Source organism: Chanos chanos, chromosome 9 (assembly GCF_902362185.1).
Source record: "Chanos chanos chromosome 9, fChaCha1.1, whole genome shotgun sequence".
Taxonomy (NCBI): Eukaryota; Metazoa; Chordata; class Actinopteri; order Gonorynchiformes; family Chanidae; genus Chanos; species Chanos chanos.
In genome coordinates, this window is record NC_044503.1 from 23,392,165 (window position 1) to 23,415,130 (window position 22,966).

The window sequence follows — 22,966 nt, forward strand, 5'->3', positions numbered from 1 at the left end:
GGCAACGTGTCAAAAGCTGGGGGCTTACAGCTTTCTCAGCGTGCCACTATTATTCAAAATAACCCGCAGGTTGTTGAGGGTGCAGTCGACTTACAAGATCCAGAGGAAAATGGAGACTTACTTAAAGAACTGTCACGATGCGCTTAAGGTAAGGGCATTGAATGCTTAGGGTCGCGTGCATGGTTGGCTCGCTTCATCCATTTTCTATTTATAGTTTGCCTTATTAAGGGGCGAGTTAGCCTCGTGCCTCTCGTTACAAGCGTTTTGAGTTGTGTCGTTATGAAAATTTCATCAGACCGTCCGGCCGAAGTTTTAAATTCAGTGATGACACTGCACGATTTGGTTTGAAAGCGTTACTAATGGGGTGTAGGGCGCTGATCCTTGCACTCTCGCTCGACTCCACGGCTTTGACATCAAGCCTTGTGATCACTTGACCGCATGCAGGGTTTACTATCAAACCATAAAAAAAGAAACATTCCAGCCTGCTAAATGCTTTTTGACTAGTCTGAGAATCAGTAGTCTCAAGTAAATCGTTGGATTGCACCAAGTCCAAATTCGTATCTAATTGCTTACTTACCTCGAGTTAAACCTGATTTAGCGAACTCACCGTGGTGAACTTCGTAAAAAAAGTGTACAGAAAGTATGCATAGTTTGTGCGGATTCACTGTTTTTCTCCAATCAGTGACAAAAGCTACGCAGCCTTTAACAGGATTTTATCAGTTTGAGAAGCACAGGGACAAATACCATGTTATACTACGATCGATATCGACTCAGAGAAAAGACTCGTCGTAAAGAAAATACGTTACATTCTTTCTCCCGTGCCTTTGTGCTTGTGGTTGGATTTATAGCTATTATTGTTATATTCATTCATTCGTTTGTTTGTTTGTCTTACAGTTATTTCCCAGCTGTGCGGATTTGAAACATGTCAATAAATGCCATGGCTCCCCTAGTCTTGTTTGCAGGAAAAATAGTCAAGACTGTGCGCGGTATCATATGATTAGGGTCGAGTTTCAGCTTATATCTCCACTTTTAGCAGACGTGTTTTCAACCCAAACAAGAACACCTGCTGATGGGAGATTGAGCGTTGTGTATTTGCTCACTGTGTTAACAGCAAGTGTGCGTAAGGGCAAAAGAAAAAGGGAAAAGTGAGAAGCAGCGCTCCAGAGGACACACAAGCACACAAATTTGCTCCAGTGCCAGTAAGCTGTAAGGTATAATGGGCCCCTCTTGCTGAGAGAGGATGGGTCAAACGCAACCATCATTTAACGCTCCCTCTCCGGAGACCCGGGGTTTCACACTGTTTACTCACTTTCTCGTGCTCCATTTCTGTTAAGCATGCACGGCTCACTTCCTCGCCTGCTTCTGAGTCTATCGCATATGAAGCTGAGTAAGCGTGATGATCTGTTTTCACCCTCCCCCGACTTAATTTTAAGTGACAATGGTCTTGTGGATAGTTTAAATGTTCACTTAGACAAGCCGTATATAACTGATGCTACTTCCTGTCGGCGTCGCTAATTTCAAGTCGCATATGACAAGACAAAGCCATTCCGCTGCTGCCTATGAAACAAAACGACATAAAACCGAACATGCTTGTTTTAGTCAGCAAACCTCATTTAACACAAATGTCACGTAAGCTTTCTGTGTTACACCGGGCTAATGGGGCGTGCTAAAATGTTTTTAGAATTGAGTGAGCAGGTCGCAGCTTCCAGCTTGTGCAAATTAGACCAACGCACTATTTTAGGAACATTTGACATGCATATAGTTTTCTGTTGACCTCATCATAGCAAGAAAGAACTGCCGGTTGTACATTCCTTACTGGAAAGATCTGTAGTTTCTAGACCAATGCTGGGAAAAAAAATAAAAGAAGGCTTTAGTTTGGCGATGTCAGAGTGAGTAATTTGTACTGTCTGTGGCTGCAAACAGAGAGTCACTTGCTCATTGTATTCTGGTCCACTGTACATCTTCACTGATTGGATGACCGCTTTGTTACCTCATCACTTGAGATCAGCATCATGTGTCAGAAAGCATTCTGTCTGGGTTGGTCCTGCCAGAGAAGCTTTCAGAGTGGAAGTACATTGGCACATATTACTGCTTGACTTATCCCTGTAATATGATCCATCCAAAATAGCCATTTGCATATTAGAGACTGACTGTATTGACCTCTGTTTCCTTTGTCCTGAAACAGAGTTGCTGAGATCAATGGAAAAAAATTTGCAGTGATTATCGTGTTGGCAGTAGCTTTTAGTGAAGCATCTTTATTGTTTTTACTGAAATAATCCCCCAAAAGCAGAAATCTTTAGTCCCTTTTTTTATTTGAAATGATTGTTTTGAGGCCTCTCTCACAGATGCCCAACCTGTCCTTATCCATACATATGTGTATCCATACAAAATGACATTCTCTTCCATTTGCTCTTTCAGAGTCCCTCCAGAAATGCGTCGGGGTTGCATGTGGTGATGGGGAATGAAGCTTGTGATTTGGACTCCATGGTCTCTGCCCTGACCTTTGCCTATTTCCTGTCAAAGGTGAGATCCTCCTACGCAGGCAGTGTGTAAGATAATGAGAGTCTGTGTTGAGACAGACATGTTCAGCAATAAGAATCATAAGGGGCTGAAGAGAAAATACTCACAGACAGTCAGGATTGTACGTTTTCATGTGAATTTAGCTGTCTCAGTGCAGATCGTAGGCCTGGTCTCTATCTGTATCAGTCGACCAAAATATTCCTAACATTTTAGGATATAAAAAACATATTTTTACTGTATGCAATATTATAACCTATGTTATAGACTGTGTATCATCAGAGTAACACACACACACACACACACACACAATAGGGTCTGATGAGGTCAGCTCTCCACCCATAATTGGCTTTTTACCTGTGTGGTGTTTGATTGGTTGAATGAGTCAGCCTGATCCTCCAGCGGCCCCTGGTATGAATGAGTATACACACCACATACGCGTCATGAGTCAAAAAGGCGGAGCCATCTGTCAGTCATTCGATAGGGTGCCAAGGTTTAACGACTTGTGTTTTACTGAGACGAGCTGTGGAAATTTAAAAAATTTCCTGGGCTTGTGTCAGTAAGACACAAATTTAAAAAAATTTCCACCTGTGGTTAGACCTGTGCTCTTAAGATCTCATGTTGAAGACAGAGATTTTTTAGAGGACTGCAGTCTGAGGCCTCACACAGATTAGAAAGACAGCTGATTTGTACTGGCTCTTCACTGCTGTCTCCTCTTTCTCATGAGCTGTGCTATTCAGTACCATCCAATTTTACGCATAACTCAACCCTGTTATTTTTTTTATATTTTTGTTCATGTGGTTTGAACATGAAAAATGTGAGCAGATTTGATTACATATGTACCAGAGTTCCCAGTCAATTTTCTTTTGCCTTCGCTGACCCAACTCAGTCCAAAAAAACAAAAGATGTCATTGTCAAAATGAACACCGTTCAGAAGATGATGTGTTTATATATATATGTATATATATAAAAAACCATAATACTGGAAGACCTTTTCTGTAAGGGTTGCAACAACAGCATCAATACCCTGTATCTGCTGTAGGCTATATGGACAAAAAAACTACGATTTTTAGATTGACATTTACAAAAGAAATGAAAAAAAAGGGGGGCTTTTTTTAACGGACAAATCTGTTTATGATGTAAATACAGTTTCTGCACAGATGACCTTTTCACCGAGGGAAATTTATTCAGGGTGAATTAAACCACAAAATGAGATGTCATGAATATATATCTGTATATGTTTGTCAGTTTTCACATGGACTGGGTTGCGTGTAATGTGAGAGCTTTCTGCCCTGCGTGTGGTATTATCTGAGACAGCTGTCTGGCAGGTTGTACTCATCCATGCGTTATTGTTTTTTCTTTTTTCTTTTTTCTTTTTCTTTTCTTTAAGACGCTGGACGCTGGGAAGGTGGTTGTGCCCGTGCTGAACATCCCACGGGCAGAATTCCCACTGCGGACGGATAACGCGTTCCTGCTGTCGGAGAGCGGACTGTCTCAGGACCTGCTCATCTTCAGAGACGAGATTGACCTTCATGACCTTCACAGATCCAAACGGCTGTCCCTCACGCTCGTGGACCACAATGTTCTGCCCAGGTCATCAGATTTTCCAAACAGATTATTATTACAATCCAGTATGCACTATTCCAAACACTTTATTAAAATCACATTTTTTCGTCTAGGTCAGTGGTTGGCTAAGCCAAAAAACAGTCAGTGACCACAGAAGAGAGTCTATGATGACTTTTACTTTAATCTCAATACATTTTCAGGCCACTGCACAGTAAGAATGACTCTCAGTCAGAACCAAGGTCCACTTAGGGGAAGAAAAACCCCCAGAAAACAGGAATGATTTGTATTCTTGTGGTTGAAGTTACATATTGACCATTTGCAATGAAGCAGTGGTTGGTTTCTTTCATTTGTTTTATTTTGTACTACCCAAAACAAAAAGTCAAGCGAGTGCTTGGGCTGCAGCCAAAGAAGATGAAATGTCACCAAATGTAGACAGAAGAAACCCCCAGGTTTACAGCTGAAGTCCTTGAAGCTAGACCTGACCTAAATCCCAAATCTTATGTGTGTGTGTGTTTGTGTGTGTGTGAGTGAGTGAATGTGTACAAAAAGGAGACGGAGATGCCTTTTCTGTTAATGTTGAGTTGAACTTACAGTGTGGATTTAGGCAGGAGCTTTGGCCGTGCGGTTATTCTGAATCTTGCCAGATCCGTGTCATCCTGTGTAAACTTTACCGACTGCCCTCTTCAATTCACGTCGCAGCTTTTTTTTCAATGCAGTTTCATTCCAGAGACACAGATAACCTTTCCGTTGCCCTTCTCTTTTTTTTTTTTTTTCCTTTTGATTTTCAGTCAGCTATTTCTTTGTTGATTTTTGAGATGTGCCAGGGGTCATTGTCATGGTAGAATGTCGACCTGCGGCTGAGTTACGGCCGCCTAATGGAGGTAACGAGCATTTTGGCCAAAAACATCCTGGTGCTTAGCAGAGTTCATGATGTCATTGATCTTGATAAAGGCCCTGGGGCCAGCGGCTGTAAAACAGTCTTATAAAATCAGTGCTCAGCCACCGTGCTTCACAGGAACTGTCAGATTCTGGTTTTTTTGTTTTGTTTTTTTTTTCCCATGCTATCCTTCTCTGACACCAGATGCCCTGAGTTGTGTCCAATTCTGGGTTTATCCAACCATAACACCTGGTTCCAATCAAATCACCAACTGTGTTTGGGCAGACAGCTCTCCAAATGTGGCCCATCAATTCTTTTTGTTGTTTTTTTTCCCCTCACCTCACTGTGTGGGAAGGAGATAAGATACATTGTATGTCTTCTTCCTGGCAAGTTCAACTCTAGTCTAGTGCTTGATTACTGCCATAATGCCCCCTCCCCCAATCAGCTGATTTAGGGCAACAACCATTTATCTCTTTCTGATTGGTCAGCTCTTTGGCTTTCCCTGTTGTGATGGAAGGCCGAGTGATTCCAAATGAAATTCAGAGGAACACTTGGAATTATCCCCTTTTTATTCTGGAGTGAAATAGGAAGTGGCAGGGCTGTAATAAAGTCGCTTAAGGCTGAGAGATGAACTTAAATGAATACAGCTTCACTGCAGGATGGCAGTACCTTTGACCCTAAAGCAGTATCATTAGTCTAAAATCATTTGTTTAAATTTGTTTAAAAACATTAGAATAGCTTTAGTAAGTTATCAGTGAAAAGATTTAACGTCATGCGGAAGTTGTGCATCCAAATGAAATTCATGATTTTACGTTGGCAAATACATTTGGTTTAAAGAGGAGGGAGTTATATTGTCGCTTTTCCGTGATTTGGATAAATACAATTTTTTTTGTTTTAAGCTCAGGCTGTTTTCATTGGATTTCCCATCGTATAACGATCAATTCTCTTATCACAGAAAGTATTTTCTCCTCGAGTTATTGTTACAAAGCAGACAATACGTCCACAAAAATTGACTTTGTTGCTATAGTGGCATATTATTAGATTGTTGTCTTGTGTTTCTGTCGCTGTTGTAGAGCTCCAGTGTCCACACAGGAAAAAACATATAGGTGGACACAAACCTGTGACCACACAACTCATAATTTTTCCTCCCCCGCACAGTGCTGACAGCGCTCTGGAAGAGACGGTGATGGAAGTGATTGACCATCGTCCCCTGGAGAGGCGGGCGTCCCCCTCCTGTGCCGTTACGGTGGAGCTGGTGGGGTCGTGTGCCACGCTGGTAACGGAGCGAATAGCTCAAAGGGCCCCTGAGCTTCTGGATCAACAGGTGGCTCAGCTCCTACACGGTAACTGACATGGCAACTGCGTACAAACACTCAGTGGGAACGCATGCTCAACAGAGTGCTCCCAGGGAGATCAGAACGCTTAAAAACCTTTTGCCCTGTGTGTGTGTGTGTGTGTGTGTGTGTGTGTGTGTGTAAATGTCTTCAGAATGCCTGTCAGCGTAAAATAATTAACTGATATCAAATGGTCATTTTCTGCGTTTCTCTCAATGTCTCTGTAATCTGAAACCACTGTCCTTATCATTGAGGTTATTAATATTTTTTCGATGCTCTTTTTGTTTGTGCAAGTCATTTTATAACAGTTAAACTTTGTTCTCGGTGTTTGTCAAGGATTTTACACCTTGACTGTTTCAAGACCAGATTTCATATTACAGTCACATCGACAAAACGCGTTGTTTTTCTTTTTTTGTTTTAGGTACGATAATTTTAGACTGTGTGAACATGGCACCAGAGGCAGGCAAGGTCACACCTAAAGACAGCCAGTATGCAGTCTTCCTCGAGACGCGCTTCCCAAAGCTGCCACCAAGGGGAGCCCTCTTTCAGTCTCTGCAAAATGCCAAGTTTGACGTGTCAGGTAAACACTAAGGCAGACACCTGAGGCAGTAGAGTTGATTGACAGTGTATACATTTTTTTTAATGAAGAGAACATCAAATAGATAATGTTTGGAGTGCAAAATTAAACTCTTGTTTGCAAATTTTTCTGTGTTCCTTCAGGTCTCACCACCCATCAGATGCTGCTGAAAGACATGAAGCCAGCATCTGGTGGGGACCTGAAACTGGCCGTTAGTGTTATTTATATGACACTGGATGTGAGTGTCTTTTTTTTTTTTGATAATGTTTTTCTCAATCAAATCAAAAATACTCAATCTCAAATACCCCAAAAATCTCATCAGAAACATTGTGACAGAACAGTATCATCTCATCAGTTAACACAAGGTAGTCGGTTTGTGTAATTAGTGAGTGTAATTGGTTTGTATAATTAGCCATTGTAGTCGGTTTACTCCCACTGTATGTAATTTTATATGGATTTCCACCCAAGGTTACAGTTAACGTGGCATTCCTAAAATTCTGCCCATCTCAAAATAACCAGCGTCAGTGGCATTGTAGGGTAGCACTGTAGAAAGGGTTCTGCTGTAGACAGACTGTGGTTTTCTGTCTCTGAGCTGGTTTGTTCTCAGACGATGTGGTATTTTAGGCTCAGATTCCCCTGATGGAGAGATTTGTCTCGTTCCACGCATTAGCTTTTTTTTTTTTTTTTTTCCCTTGCCTGCCCATCCTAGTGACTCATGTGAATTCCTCAGTTGTAGTGAAGCACAAACTTCGCAACCAATCTAAAGGCAACCACACCCAATTCATGCTACAACACTGCTCAATCTGGTAGACAAACCCACAAACCACACACAAAGTCATTGTCGGTGTTGAGCTGTAGGGGTTGCCATGGCAACAGACCCCCTGTATTAAAGACACGCCTCTTTTACCTGCAAGGAAAGATTTCACAGTTACCTTAATTTCTCAGAAAGTCTTGCTAAACCAGCATGAATCACTACTGTTATTAACCAGCCAACAAGATAATCTCAAAGAAACAAAACAACAACATAAACAAAATATGTCTTCATACAGGCCTTTTTACAGAGACAGAACTTACAGCAAGAGCTTTGTGACTTCTGTCAACAACACAACTACAACCTGCTGGTCGCCATGACGATATCTTTCAAAGACAACAAAGAACCATTTCGGCAACTAGCGGTGTACAGCTCCAGTTCCCTCTACAGGAATGAGGTGCCCTTTTTTTTTTAAACCCTCTGATGATGTAATGCTCTGTGTAATGCTCTAGTTAGTGGCTGAACTAGAACTTTCAGAAAACAATTTTCTTAGTAAAGAGGCGGTCTGCTCATTTGAATAATCTTTCTTGTGTATATTTGTGTATTGTCAAATATACAAATATACACATTTGACTCTTCTGATTTTAGGATTTGCTTTATCTCATAGATTTGCAGAGCCTTGGAAAAAGCCAGAAATCCCAATTTGAATCTCTGTCCATTAAGCAGCCCCTACTCTGACGTGAAGGCTTATCACCAGGGTAACACGTTGGCCTCTCGCAAAAAGGTTTTGCCCATCATTAAGGATTTCTTAAAGGACTGGGAGAGGAGAACTGCGCAGGGTGAGAAATTCGAGGATGTGGACGAACTGGAGGATGACATGGCTCAGTGTACAGCTGACGCAGAGGATGTTGGGATAGAGGAGGACTCCCAGGTTCCTCCTACCCCTATGAACAGTCTGGTGGAGGGCTGCCCCCTGGACAACGGTTTACCCAAAATCAGCGCTGAGGCGTTAGTGGAGAAATTCAGCAAGATAACCAACAGGGATGACCCCGACAACGTGTCCACTGAAGGACAGTGATTTCCTCTGCTCTGCCGAGCTCACAATCACTGATCTCCAACGTATACCAATGGCCAGGGAGTTTTGTTGCGAGGTTGAGATGGTCGGTCTCAGTCGTTTAAGAATCTGCAGTGCATGTTGTATCGTGCAATCGTGACAATGTATACACCCTTCCCCGTTTGGCCAAGTAATTCATAACGAGGTATGGCTGAAAGTATGCACATAATATAAGTGTTAAAATTCCTCAAAAAAAACGAAAAGGGTTGATGACAAGCCGGTGAATGTGCATACTTTATTTGATTTACCGCTCATACAAAGACGTGATTCAGATATTTGTGTTTTTTCTTTTTTTTCTTTCTTTTTTTTTTTACAGATTGAAGGCACTCTTTGCAAAGGCAGTGAATTAAATCAAAATGATCATTTTATCAGTGAAAGAATGTTGAATCGTGCTGCTAACAGTCGCACAATAACTGAGAGATCTGTTTCATCTGTAAAAATTCAACAACACTGACAAGAATTTGCCAAAAAAAAAATGAACGAATGAAAACAGGTGAAGGAAAAAAAACTTTGTAGGAAAAGAGCAGCTACAGAGAGAAATTCCTGTGAAATTCCTAAGAACCTGAATGCTAAATCAGTTACACGAGCTACCTACTCTTTTAAAACAGCCAAAGCTTTCATGATCTGGCCTAATTGTTCACAGTTAGACTTACTTGCATGGTACAAAAGCCTTCTGAGGTGCAGAAAATTCGAGTGGATTTCATGGATTTTGGAGTCAAATAGTTTTTAATGTTAACTTTATTGAAACACAAACATCAGAGATTTCTTGACTCCTGATTGGCCACAAATTCACCAATCATAGAGTCTGTGTGGAATATTAGGATGATGATGTATTGGATACAGTGTTTCATAGTATTTTCATAGAGGGATGGTTCATTTGGTGTAACATACTGCACACAGACATAACAGTGTGCTTTAACAGCTCAATATAAAATATTAATATTAGTCCAAATATTGTACGGTTGTCACCTAATGATGTTTGTAGAATAACTGCAGTATTTTTAATCAGATTGGCATGACATTGTTGTTATTATTATTATTATGATTATTATTATTATTATTTAAAAAACAGCATTCAAAAGGTTGTTTTGCCAGAAGACAATTATCTGAATGTTTGAGTAATCTGAGTAATGTCCAGATGAGTTGGCTTTGGGGCCTCGTGTTTTTTCTAACAAGGTTTTGTTTTGTTTTTTTTGTTTTTGTAAATCCTGCAGTGCTTTCACCTCATGAGTTTCAGAGTGTGACCTCTGTGTTCCTGTAAAATACAGTCCAAGATCTCTATTTTAATCCAACCCAATCAACCAATCTAAACCATGCTGATACTGGTACTAACGCGATACTAAACTGATTTCAGTTAAAGGAGACTGGTTTAACAAGTAGACCTTTTTATTTGACATTTTTATATCCTGTCTCTAAGTGGACTGGTATACATGACGTATGTGTGTATGTCAGAACTGTATTGTGTTTTTGATAATGTCATAGGAGTAGACGTAACTAATTGTACCACAGGGTTAACTCTAGTTCCTTATCAATCACTGTGCACTGTTTTTTAAGATATATACAAATATAAAAAAGGAATTTAATTTAACAGATTTCGCTCCTCGTTGCAAATATAGCTAATGAACTGCATGTTATCAATAGAGTCATCAAACATTGTCATGGGCTTTAACCGTTATAAAAAAAAAACCAAGAAAAAAAGAAGATACTGGGAAGGATACTGGAAACCAAATTAAAGTCCTAATGTAGTGGGTTTTCTTTGTTTTTTCTAACATTTGTAGATCATTTAATCAGGGCTGTGGAGTTGGTACACAAAATCTTTGACTCCGACTCCTCAATTTATGGTACCACTGACTCTGACTCCACAAACCCAATTTTGCCTCCGACTCTGCAGTACTGCTTTATTATAAAGCAGTGGTGTGGAGTCAGTACACAAAACCTTTGACTCCGACTCATCAATTTATGGTACCGCCGACTCAGACTCTGATTCCGACTCCAGTAACCCAGTTTTGCTGCCAAATCTAACTCCACGACTCTGACTCCAACTCCATGGCCCTGCATCTAATACTTGGTACAGTGAAGCAAATATTATGCCAAAAGACTTTGGCTCATTTGAATGGATTTGAAAAACAATGTGCAGTGAAGTAGGACAATCAGTAGAGAGGAATAATTTCTTCTGACTTGATGTTTCCACTACCTGTTCAATTATCAAAGTGCTCTTTAATTTAAAAGTTTTGTTTTTTTAAACTTAAATGAATATTATCTCACAAAGTGTTCAATATCAGTTAAAAAATGCATTAAAATAATATTTTAAGAGACCATTTTTTTTTGTATGCTGTTATTTGTTGATTTTAAATTAAAACATATTCCTGCAGCCTCTGGCTAACTCTTAAGTTCTCCTAGTTGGACTCGTTCAGTGAAGAATTGTCTGAAAATTTGGGGTTTTAAGACCATGGAGACAACCTGTTTATAGCTTCTCTCTTCTCCTTCCCATCCTGCCCCGGTTTTGAATTTCTGTGGTGAAACAGGACTGCACTGGCCTGTTACGCCAATGAGAGAGAGTCATCAAAGAGGGCACTGAAATGCAGAAAAACCTGTGCTGGCAGATTGGGTGAGTTCTCTGACAGATAAAGACACTGGGGGGGGGGGGGAGAACACACACACACACACACCCCATACTGACTGACTTCCTTTCTGTTAGAGACAAATGAAGTCGTTTCAGCTTATGTTCACTTTTAGTGATCTGGCTTCCTCAATGCAGCTCCTTATTCTACAGAACTTCTGATCCTCGTAAGAGTGAAGATAATGGGAACGTATTCAAACCCGGGCAATCACATGCCTGACGTGTAAGTCATTTTATGAGAGAGAAAACTTTTTATTTATTAATGTGTTTGTTATGGAGACTCGATTAAGCCTCAAAACTATGTCAGCATTGAACTGATAATGGATGAAGTTAATCATATTAATTAATATCATCAAATATAGAAACAATCATAACACCTTATGATAAAAAGATGAAGGAATAGAGAATGTGTTTCGTCGGTTAATATGTTAGCTTGTTTCTTGCCACTGGTTCTTGTTGCTGCGCTGTAGTGTTCTAATAGAGGGCAGAAAAGGAAGAAGTGAGAAATCACAACCTTATGCAAGTGGATATGTGCAAGAATATATCCAAACAGGAAGTTCAAGCTCAACTGACTTCCTGAACTTTTACCCACCATCACCCGTGACTCTTGAGAATCAAGGGCCACTTTGATATTTTCACTGTCTCCCTGACATGGGAGTCAGTCTCATTGTCTGGGCACATGATTACCACAAAACTAATGTGTGACAGTGCACTTTTCCAATCCTGCTTTTCCCAACAGTCTTGCGGATGGGGATAACCACTCGTTAAATACACGACAGCGTGCTTTTTGAATCCTACTTTTCAAATCCTATCTCTCGGATGGGGATAATCTGTTTTTGATTCAGATCATTATTGTAATCTGTGAGTGGTTCAGTTTTAAAATTAACTGGGTGGAAAAACACATGTCATAATCTGATCCAGTAATGATGGAGCTTTTTAAACAACTGAAAAGGTTTTATGAGTTTGTTCTTTTTTTTTTTTTAAATAAAGAGATGAAAGAACGGACAGGACTGTATCCTCTCTGGATTTACCGTCTTGTGGTGTCCATTTGTAAGTGTGGTAATTAGAGAGACTGATGTTATGAGCTGTTTTCCTAACACAGGGGTGGAAAGGTGATGTTCACCTTTATAAGCAGGCTCAGCTGTTGGAGATTTACCATTTGGATTTACAACAGGCTAGGGTCCTCCAAGCTGAACAGTATAACACAGCCATGGAAGAGTCTCAAAAGCCTAATATGGGATGGAGACTTTGGAAGTCTTCTTTCTTGAGTTGGAACATAGAAGCCTCTTATCTCTGGTCTCTCCAGATTCCTGTCTGATATGCTGCACATAATCTGAGGAAACATGCTTATAGTCCAGCTCTCTCTTTTCAGAGCTAGATATATTACAAGTAGGATTTCAGGAAACTTGGATTGATCTTCCTTTAGGTCTTTTCCCCCGAATAAAGCATTTTGCCCTAAATTGTAAGTGAATACTTTTAGAGGGGACTACTACACGTCTTTCAACAGGCAGACCATGTTACAGAGCTGCCCTAAACACAATAACGGAAAGGGTATACACCTTTGTGCTTTTAACAAGTAACAATGGGTGACGTATCCATTTGTGGCCACCACAAGCAGCAAAATTATATCAACAGTTTATACACTTTAGGAAATGTCAGCTGTTATACTGAAAAACTATAACAAGTGCTAAATCCATCTAAAAACATGTGAGTATTGAAGTCGAATTTAGTGATCAGATGTAGGAGGCTTAAAATTGTTAACTGGGTTGGTAGCGGTGTTGAATGTCTTTGCTGTTGGTCCGAGTCAATAGAAAAGTCGGTTAGGAGGTTTTGTAAAATGTCTTACTCTGGATTAGTAGTCTCTGGATTAGTGCAGGTCCTAACAGTATCGCCAAGTGGTAACTGTCCAAAAAAGAAGAAAAGTTCAAACAAAAAAGCGATTGCCCGCTAGCAATTGCTCAAAAACGAGGAGAAAGCAATGTTATGTCGACATCTAACTCAACAGTACATTTCTAAATTTGGCGATTCAGGTATGACAATGACAGGTGGTTGTCTGTCATGGTTAGTCAACAGCTAGAAAAAGATGCCGACAACCATGGAATGTGGACAGAAAATACTTACCGTACTTGTCCAGACGTTGTGAGCGAATTAAAACACGCTTTTCAGGAGGCTTTTTTCCCCATATAACTCTCATGACACAATGGTACACTCACATGTACGAAGGTGACTTAAAGGATTTTCTCGCTGAAAGTTAAGATTCAGTGCCTTGTCAAACTCATTAAGACGTCAAATCTGTTTGCTCAAGTGTTTGTTTTATTAATCAGAGGTTTTTGCTCTCTCGCTCTTTTTAAAAAAATATTTTTCAGAGATTTGTGGTTCTACTGATGCCACTTCGTTTCCATATGAATAAATCATATCTTGATATTGCTTGTGACATTTTGGGCTGGACTGCTTAAAACGAGCAGTGTTATGTTGTGAGGTGGAGTAAAAAAAAAAGTCAACTCACCTTTCAGGTGTAACAAGTGTGTCAGTCGGAGAGGCGTCTCTGATTGGCTATGCTAATTGTGTTTGCTGTGCAGGTTGGCCAGTGGAAGTAGCGAACATCGAAACGACTGAAGTTGTCGAATTCGCCCTTTACGGATAACTGAAAACACACGATTTTTTAAAAAGTCGTAGATCTTTTATTTCTATGGGATTATTAATCGAATGAAGCTGTGGTTTACTGCTGCCGGTGCGTTCATATCAGGTGCGGAAGGTGAGGCTGTGCGTTGCTTTGTTTATCTTTATTTCCATGTGTACACAATGACCCCACACACCGGGGTGTGGAACATCGAAATACAATAATGTTAAATCTCTATGAAGTATTAATTCTGGGTACAGTAATTCTAAATTCGACTTACGTTATTCGTGTAGAAGCGCATAGGGATTTTCTGGTAGACCAAGTAGAATTTAAGTATCTTCAGTACCCTACCTCCCTGTAATGTTATTGAAGGATATATCTAGGCTCTGCTTGTCAAACATTTCGGATTTTTAATATTACGTAATCGTTTTACACACACACAGTCATACACACACACACACACAGATACTCTGTGAAAAGTTAGAAACATGAATGTGCAGCAGAAAGAGAGAGAGAGACACAGAGAGAGAGAGAGAGAGAAAGAAAGAGGTGTTTATAATTCATACACTCATTTTTAGTGATGTATATACACTTTGCACAAATAGGGGATTTGCTGGCAGCGCTCCCAATGAGATTTTCTGGGGCCATTTAGGTTTTTATTTGTTTGTTTGTGTGTTGTGTTTTGTTTCATTTAGTTTGATTTTAGGGGCAATGCAGTATTCCAAGACACTCTGTCTCCTTGTAATAATAATTACTAAGTTTGTAAGATTAGTGTAACAGTATCTTAGAGCAGTTCCTGCAAGGGCTCTCTCTGATTGGCTCTTTTGCTCAGCCTCATGTCGAGTTAGTTTGACATTTGGAGGCGTTGCTGACCAATGACAGACAGAGGACAGAAAGACTGCGTTGTAGCTCAGCCTTTAGCTTTTCCCGCACCAGTAACTGTGTGTGTCAGAGAATGCTTTGCTGACACTACTGTACCCACTTTGAGTAGCTGAAGGAGAACATGAGGAGCCAGTGTAGAAAGACCCGGAAGCCTGAGAACTTGAAGAACATCAGTGTGTACTTAACGAAAGTGACAAGCATCTAATACCTAAGGATTCTGTTTTGTTACTTCATGTACTTTGTTATATCATACTTTTTCTACCAGTGACCTGTTGATGGTGTCCAAAGTGAACAATATATGAGCAATGTGAACAGTGACCAAAGTGGACAGTATTTAGTTGATAACTCACTACCTGCACTTACCTGTAAATAATGCTATGCTTTTGCACTTCTGGTTAGATGCTACTGCATTTCATTGGCTTTGTACCTGTACTCTGCACAATGACAATAAAGTTGAATCTAATCTAATCTAATCTAATAATCTAAATAGTTCAATATTTCACTATTTATAATACATATAATGTATATTGAAATAATATTGAAATATTATATTTCAATATGTGTAAAGATATTCCTCTTGTACAGAAGTGTTGTTTTATGAGATTCTGAAAATTTAGAGACTGAATGAGATCTGAGTTGAAGTTTGAGTATATATTCCATGTATATTGCCATTTTATAGAGAAAAGGCTTAGAGAGACTGGTTTGGTCCTGCCCTCTGACATGAGCGAGTTTTGATTTTCTCTCAGGGGGTTAGACGGCACGAAGGCGCCGGATAGTATCACCGACATGGAACTTCGGGAGGAGTGGCAAGATGAGGAGTTTCCAAGGTAACTCAACCCCCCCCCCCCCCCCCCCCCCCCCCCAACCACCATATATCGACAGTTCTGACTGAAACACAAATGTCTTAATTTGTGTTGCTGTGTCTTATAGACCTCTTCCTGAAGATGTACAGAGCCCAGAAGATGAGCTGGAAAGTCCTGGAGCAGATGAAAACAGACCTGGTAGTGTCTTCTTGACAGTTGTCTACAGAACAGAGTTTTTGCTTGGTCTAGAGCTAGAGGACTAGAGCTAGGGGAGTCTAACCTTTGGTGAAGTTAAAGATATTAAACAAGAAAAATTAGGCCGGGTCCTTGGCTTATTGCTTCATAACTACATGTTTAATTGAAGAAGTAAACCTTGAGAGATTTGCTCTGTCACTTGAGGCTAATGCTTTGTTTTTGGTGCAGTCATGTGATTTGAGGACATCTTTCAGCCCCCCCACCCCACCCCACTAAACTCCGCTATCTTTTGTTGGTAATATTTTGACCCTGGTCTGCATAAAAGCAGTATTTTATAGTATTTCAGCAGTATGTTCTAGTATTTCTTGACTGGGCCTGGTTCTGATCCATGCTGTTTTTGCCAGTTCCGCCCAAGACGCTGGCGCTGACTGGGGATGCCCCTAGGAAAAAACGTCTGGTGGCGCCCACTCTCAGCCTGACGCTGGACAAATGCGACTCCCTGGACCGTAGTGTCAAATCGGACGAGTTTAATGCAGCCGCCCTCTCGCCTTCCATCGACGAAACGGATTTGGACATCAACCTGGAAGCACTGGAGACGCCTTCAGACAGTGAATCCTGCAACTTTCCAGACAGCATGCATGACCTTGAGTGGGAGGGTAATAAAAAAGAAACGACCAATCAGCAATATCGATCCAAAACCAAATTAAGAGTTCTGTGTTTACAGCTTCTGTTACAATTGACTGAGATCCAACAACACGGAGAATATAAAGTAGACACACTCCCATTAATATTCGAATGGACTTTAATTGTCCTGGAATATGCATTTATGGAAACTGAATAAAAATGTAAATCCCCTCACCTTCTTGGACTGATGCAGGGGTTGTGTAATGGCAGGATTTATGATAGTAGAGGGAATTGGTCATGCCAAATCGTGAGCAAATAGGATAGAAATCCCTGAAACCCTCCATGCAGTGACTGGGATTTAGTACTAGCAGAAATCAGTATAGCTCTTTTTATAAGAAACTGTCACTATTTCAGCTTTGAGAAGGTTGCAGTTTCTGTTTGACAGTGTCATTTTACTTTTTCCCAGATGATCTACCTAGGATGGGGTCTGGAGAGATGGATCGGGCCAGTTCTCCTGCTATAGAGTACGCAGAGATGGGTCACCTAGAGTTAGATCAGGTAGACAGCAATGGTCGCCGCTGGCGACGGTTCTGTATCGCCGGTCAGGATTACCACGTCAACATGAGCGTGCTGGAGCCTTACCTCCAAGTGCTCTCACACGGAGGTGGGTTCTGGGTAGAACATGCTGGGAGTTGTAGTCTCACTGAAACAAATACATTTTTGTTCATAAAATGTTTTGCTATTGCTGGTTTGTTTAGGTTATTACAGAGACGGAACAACTGCAATCATCTTGTTTGCTGCCTGTTACCTGCCGCAGAACACACTTGAAAACTATGAGTACGTTATGGACAATCTCTTCAGGTAAATTTCTGCAATGTTGTGTCATCAGAACCTGAGAAAAATATTGTCCGCAAAAGTAAGATGGAAATCTATATGGTTATCAACAATCATCTGTCCAGTAGTGTAACAAGGCCCTCCTCCCTGTGTTTGGAGTGGGCCCCTTAATCTGGGACGCAAACAAACGCAATGCGAGATCAGCAATAGCTGACGTGATAGCACAGTATCCTCATGCCAGTATAATTATTTATTACCTATGGAAAACATACATGGCTAACTACACAGTACACAGAACATGTGTGAATGAGTGTTTGTGTATCGAGGATATCAGGGAAGATTTCAGTTTCTAGTATTGCATGAAGGACCAGTAGGACATGCTTCACCCTAACACAACCTCATTAGTGATTAGGCTAGGCTAAAGGTCAGACTGTCGTTCTACTCCACTGTCAGCTATCAGAGCATTTTTACTTCAAAAACTAAGCACCAGATGGTAGCAACTACACTGTTAATACAATGACCAGAGCAACTGGCATGGTGACCCTGTATAACCAGAAACATTTGACACATTAGCCTGTCAGTAACCAGAACAGAGGCAACAGTAACAGAGCCACCAAACTGACAGCGTGAAACTAAAATCTGAATGGCCTAAACCTAAAAAACTCACTCATTACGGTTATACTCGAGTCCTGCCCAAGTGAAATTTGTTTACCTCACCTGTCCTTTCTGCCCTTTCTTACCTTTTCAGTGGCCTAGTTTTGTGTTTGTAACACACTTCCATGTTGTCATGGCACCCCAAACTGTTTTTTTCGCTTGACTTTTTTTCCCCCGATGCAAACGTAGTAATTAGTAAGTTAACGTTAAAGTTGCAGCTACTAGATAACTATCCCACAATTCCCTCTGTTTTGCATAAGCATTACCAACTAACCTGTTTAGAGGTGAATTAAATGGCTAATTATTATTTTAAGTGAATGACTTAGCTGCACGTTAATCAATTTTGAACAGACCCATGGTGGAATTAATTTAGTCATATTTAGATAAAGAGTAAGCGTAGCATGTGACTCTCTGGGATCAATCGTTCTTTGATTATGTATTGATTGCACAGGGACTAATGGAAGCCTTGGACCTCCCTTGACATGGGACCCTAATGCGTCTGCATGCTCTGCATATCCTGACACTATGCCACTGCCCCTGTTTCATTTTCATTCGAGTAATTTTTGGATTTTGCTCTTTTCTTTTGGAATAATCATTGTAATGTCTTATGTGTATTGACAGATATATAGTTGGTACACTGGACTTGATGGTGTCTGACAATTATGTTCTGGTGTATCTGTGTGGAATGGCTCCGAGAAACAAGATACCACCGATCAAATGGATGAAACAATGCTACCAGTCCATCGATAGGAGGTGGGCACAAACAAACAAACAAACAAAGCTTTCCTGAGAGCAGAGAGAGGTGTAAGCACATTTCCAAACACTTAAACTGGGGTGCTCATGAGAAACTTGAAAATCGTTGCATCATTCTTTTCAAGAACCAGACAAAATTTAGTGCCCTTTAGGCCCCTTTGACCAAATGACGTAGTCAGGAGCAATCCCATCATTTGCCACTAGATGGCGTATCTGTGTAAAGCGAGACGGTGTCACTCCGTACTGGGCTCTGAACTGGTTTATGTTGCCTTACAAAAGACATTGTGTGTATGTGTGTGTGTGTGTGTGTGTGTGTGTGTGTGTGTGTGCGCGCGCTAGTGTGTGTTTTGTCCTCTCTTTCCCTCATTCACCCTCTTGTACCTCTTGTATGAAATATGACGGGAATGCTGTAATTATTCATCTGCCTATATTATCTGAAGAAAATGGTTCCCACTGGACATTCCAAAGATAACCTACTGACCTCTCTCTGCTGAGCTTAAGCCCCTGAGAGTGTGTGTGTACGTGTGTGAGTGTGACAGTGTGTGTGTTATGGACACGGTAGGTTGCTCATGCATGTACTTTATTACTTGGAGGTTTAATAATAGCGACTGCACCTCGCACACTCTAAATGCACAATGCAGGTGTTGGCAAAACAAGCCATAACTGGCCGTAACAACAGCAGTCACAGTAATTGTCAGCAGTTATTGTCAGCTTTTCTTTTAGTTTGCAGTTGAGAGTCTCATCTGACCATAACTGAAATTAAAAACCCTGGAGTACAGTTTTTGTTTTGATAAAAACGTTATGAAGTCACACTAGTCTTATTTGAGCAGAGATAACAAAGCCAACGTTTATCGTGCTGTGATGAGCTGGCTGTTAGACATTGCCTCATGAGCTTGGAGAAGAGTGGCAAGCGTGTGGAGATGGAAAATACTGTTGCTAAGCGACAGCATGAGTTCTGATTCTGACCGCTATGCCTGACAGTTGAAATGAGCGCGCAAAAATGCACATTAGCTTCAGTGCCAGAGTAAGACAGGACATCTCCTTTGGCCCCATCTGTTCCTTTTCACTCTTTCACTGAATGACATACCCTTCCCTCTCTCTTTCTCTCTCTCTCTCTCTCTTAACTCTTTTGTCCATAAATGAGTATATTTTTATTGTAATTACTGTTTAATCTGTGTCTGTTTTTTGAATATCATTCTTATTAACACAGAGACGAGTTCTTACTCTTGTGTCAGGTGTTGCTTTGTGTCGGGAGATGAGAGGGAGTGAACAGTGGGTGGCTAGCTCTGTCATGTCAGTGATGTAAAGAAACTGGATCAGAGGTTTCCAGGTTTCTGCCCGCCCTTTGCCCTGAGCTGTTTTACTGATGATCAAACTGATGTGAGATGACTCAGCCATTAATCCCTGCTCTAGCCTCTCTCTCTCTCTCTCTCTCTCTCTGTCTATCAATCTCTCCCTGTTTTTCTCTTGCTCTCTTTCTCTTTCTCTCCTCTCTGTCTTTCTTTCTTTTTCTCTCTCCCTCTCTCTTGCTCTCTCTTCCTGTCTTCCTCAATCACTCTCTCTCTGTGTCTTTGTCTCCCTCTATGTCACTCACCCTCTCTTTCTTCATTCAGAGTGAAGGGTGTGGGCCACATCCAGACACTGACTCCTACTGTGTGTCATCACACAGATGTAGGCTGCCGCGGATGTGTTTCTAAGGACACACACACACACAATTGTTGGTCATGATGTCTGTTCTGCCATGTGACTCAAAATTTGGCGTCAAAGACGAGACTTGTTTGTTTTTTTGACTGTTGTTTTTAATGCCAGTGTCAAGCACGTTTCATTCAGACTCCAGTTTTCCCCCCCCCAGAGTAGCCCAGGTAAATTAGCCCTAGTTAAATTAGCTGAGGGTGATAAGTGTGTGTCTAATGAATTAATATGAAGTGTGTGAATGCAAAGCGTATTAAAGCATTGACCTTGTGTGCAGGTTGAAGAAGGAACTTAAAGGACTGTTTGTGGTTCACCCTGCCTGGTACGTCAAAGCCCTGCTCACACTCATCAAGCCCTTCATCAGGTGAGCAACCCAGTGACCACCACCAACAACAGTAATGAACTTAAATCAAAGGGCATGGGAAAATAAAGGAGAATTTGAGTTCGCTTTGCAAAGAACAAATGCTGATATTAATGACTACACTGACAAATGGCCATTCTGTCATCTGAAAATAAATAGTATGTTTATAGTATTAATGATGTGTTTCACATAGCTCAATATCTTTCCTTGTAGAAGTTGTGAGGTTGTCAAGTTTCACAGTTATACCCTGGTCTTGTGAAAAAGCCTTTGGATGTTTATGTTGGCTCTACCCCTCACAGATATTTGGCTATCAGGTTGCATTGTAAATCAGTGGTATGCAGTTAGATACAGAAAATGGATTCAGATTGTAATTCACTGAGCAGAAGAAAATTGCAAGGAAAATGACATTTCACCCAAGAGAGAACCATACGACTCTGTAAGAACATACAGTTCTGTGCAATTATTCCATTTGTTCACTCTTTCTTTCTTACTTTCCTTTTTACTTTCCCTCTTACTCTCTCTCTTTCTTCCCTTTTTCTTACTGTCATTCTTGCTTTCTTTCTTTTTTTCTTTCTTTCTCAGTGAGAAGTTTAGCCGGAAGCTGCGATTTATCCAGAGGCTTAGGCAGTTGTCTGAGTTCATTCCCACAGACCGTCTACAGATCCCAGACTGCATTATAGAGTGAGTCCAACGTATTTCTTTACATAAAGCAAAGCACTCACACTCAGAATCTTTCTTTCTTTCTTTTTCTCTCTTTCTTTCTTGTCTACTTTTCTTTAAGCTACAAACAGAGATAGTCCTTGCCTGATGTCATTTGATTACTATACTGCTTTAGCTGATGATACTTTTCTTTTGAAATTGGACCCTTAAATATCCCAGTTTCAGACCATCTGATTTCCATTCATTTGTTTACAAACAACAGTTGCTTCTCCTCATATAACCACATGTTTTTCCAAGATGTGACTATTACAGGCAGAGTTTCTGTTGTTGGAGGAATGAGCAGAAATTAAACTGAGATGTCGTTTCCAGTCGTGTTTTTCTTTTCATTCATTTGATATAACATTGAGAATGGCAGTATTGACAAATGCGTAGAACGCTGCTTAAACGTGAACGTTTTTTTTTTTTTCCCACAGGTTCGATAAGACACTGAACAACTGAGAATCATTCAGAGTGATGTTTAATACTGTTGGACACTGTGGTGGGAGGGGGGGGGGGGGGTAAGCTGCCCAAGGACAGAACTTTCTGGAACAGATGCAGAATGACCACTGTTGTGACGCAACCACATTGCACAGGATGGCTCTCCAACAGGAATCACCCACACACACACACACACAGTGTGTGCACACACACAAAAACACAAACACACATCCAGAAGTAGTCTTTGGAACACAATCTGTAAGTCAGTCTGTAGATATTATGTATAAATGTACAATATTTTTAACTCTGGGAAGACAAAGCTTTTGGAAATGCATGCAGATGTGTGTTTTTTTTTATATATATATATACTGAATTTTATCTTTCAGTAATTTGAACTTGGACTCTGTAACACTAACACTGTTGCGTAACTGCTTTGTTATTTACTGGTGTGTAATCGGATCAGTAAATGAAGCCTTGAATCGAATCTGGCTCAAGAACCTCTGTGAGAGATTCTCAAGCTCAGATGAACATATGACTTGGTGAAAACAAAAAAACAAAACTCTGTTTCGAGCTCTCGTCAGTCTTGCTTTCCAGAAGCGGAAAAAGGTGCTCAAAGAGCACAAACAGTATAACGTGGAAATATTCCTTTCCCAGGAAACTTCTAGAAAGACCAACCCAGGAACGTTACAAAAAAAAAAAGCTTTGCCTCTCCTTTTCTTGGATTAGTCACTTTAGAAGTTCCCTGAGCAAGAAAATATTTCCATGAAAATGCAACTTTTGGCATACAGCTTGTAGTAGAATGACAACCTTGTTCTCTCAGCGTAACTTTATCTGACGTTTATTTCACTGAGAGTAGGAGAAACTTACCTTAAATGCCAAGTGTATTACTTTAATGCCAAAGGAGATAAGAGGCTATAGTGATAATGTTTTTTTTTTTTGCATTTGATTAGTTTGTAATGACAAGCAAGGTAAATAACATATAACTTAGAAGTCATGTTACCAGGTACCGCTGGTGTAATTATGATTATCTGAGAACTATCCAATATTCCTTTTTA

The 22,966-nt window shown here is 40.6% G+C and overlaps 2 protein-coding genes across 2 annotated transcripts; both read left to right on the top strand.

Annotated features, from left to right (window-relative positions):
• The first annotated feature begins 8 nt into the window (after window positions 1-8).
• On the top strand, window positions 9-9,113 carry prune (prune exopolyphosphatase). The gene is made up of 8 exons (XM_030784195.1): window positions 9-148; window positions 2,419-2,523; window positions 3,908-4,110; window positions 6,119-6,303; window positions 6,716-6,874; window positions 7,015-7,109; window positions 7,921-8,079; window positions 8,290-9,113. The coding sequence occupies exons 1-8, from the start codon at window positions 110-112 to the stop codon at window positions 8,698-8,700; spliced, it is 1,356 nt and encodes a 451-aa protein (XP_030640055.1). The 5' UTR covers window positions 9-109; the 3' UTR covers window positions 8,701-9,113.
• A 6,531-nt stretch (window positions 9,114-15,644) lies between these two features.
• Window positions 15,645-21,932, top strand: bnipl (BCL2 interacting protein like). Its single transcript, XM_030785312.1, has 9 exons — window positions 15,645-15,685; window positions 15,789-15,859; window positions 16,261-16,512; window positions 16,947-17,144; window positions 17,239-17,341; window positions 18,590-18,721; window positions 20,691-20,777; window positions 21,357-21,455; window positions 21,908-21,932. Exons 1-9 carry the CDS (start codon window positions 15,645-15,647, stop codon window positions 21,930-21,932), a joined length of 1,008 nt encoding a protein of 335 aa, XP_030641172.1.
• The last annotated feature ends 1,034 nt before the right edge of the window (window positions 21,933-22,966 follow it).

Bases quoted from the DNA above. Each gene is read 5' to 3' on its own strand.
- prune (XM_030784195.1), top strand. From the start codon at position 110: ATGGAGACTTACTTAAAGAACTGTCACGATGCGCTTAAG. The intron at 149-2,418 runs GTAAGGGCATTG...TTGCTCTTTCAG, and splicing joins ACTGTCACGATGCGCTTAAG to AGTCCCTCCAGAAATGCGTC. The intron at 8,080-8,289 runs GTGCCCTTTTTT...TTTATCTCATAG, and splicing joins GTTCCCTCTACAGGAATGAG to ATTTGCAGAGCCTTGGAAAA.
- bnipl (XM_030785312.1), top strand. From the start codon at position 15,645: ATGGAACTTCGGGAGGAGTGGCAAGATGAGGAGTTTCCAAG. The intron at 15,686-15,788 runs GTAACTCAACCC...TGTGTCTTATAG, and splicing joins CAAGATGAGGAGTTTCCAAG to ACCTCTTCCTGAAGATGTAC. The intron at 17,342-18,589 runs GTAAATTTCTGC...GTGTATTGACAG, and splicing joins GTTATGGACAATCTCTTCAG to ATATATAGTTGGTACACTGG.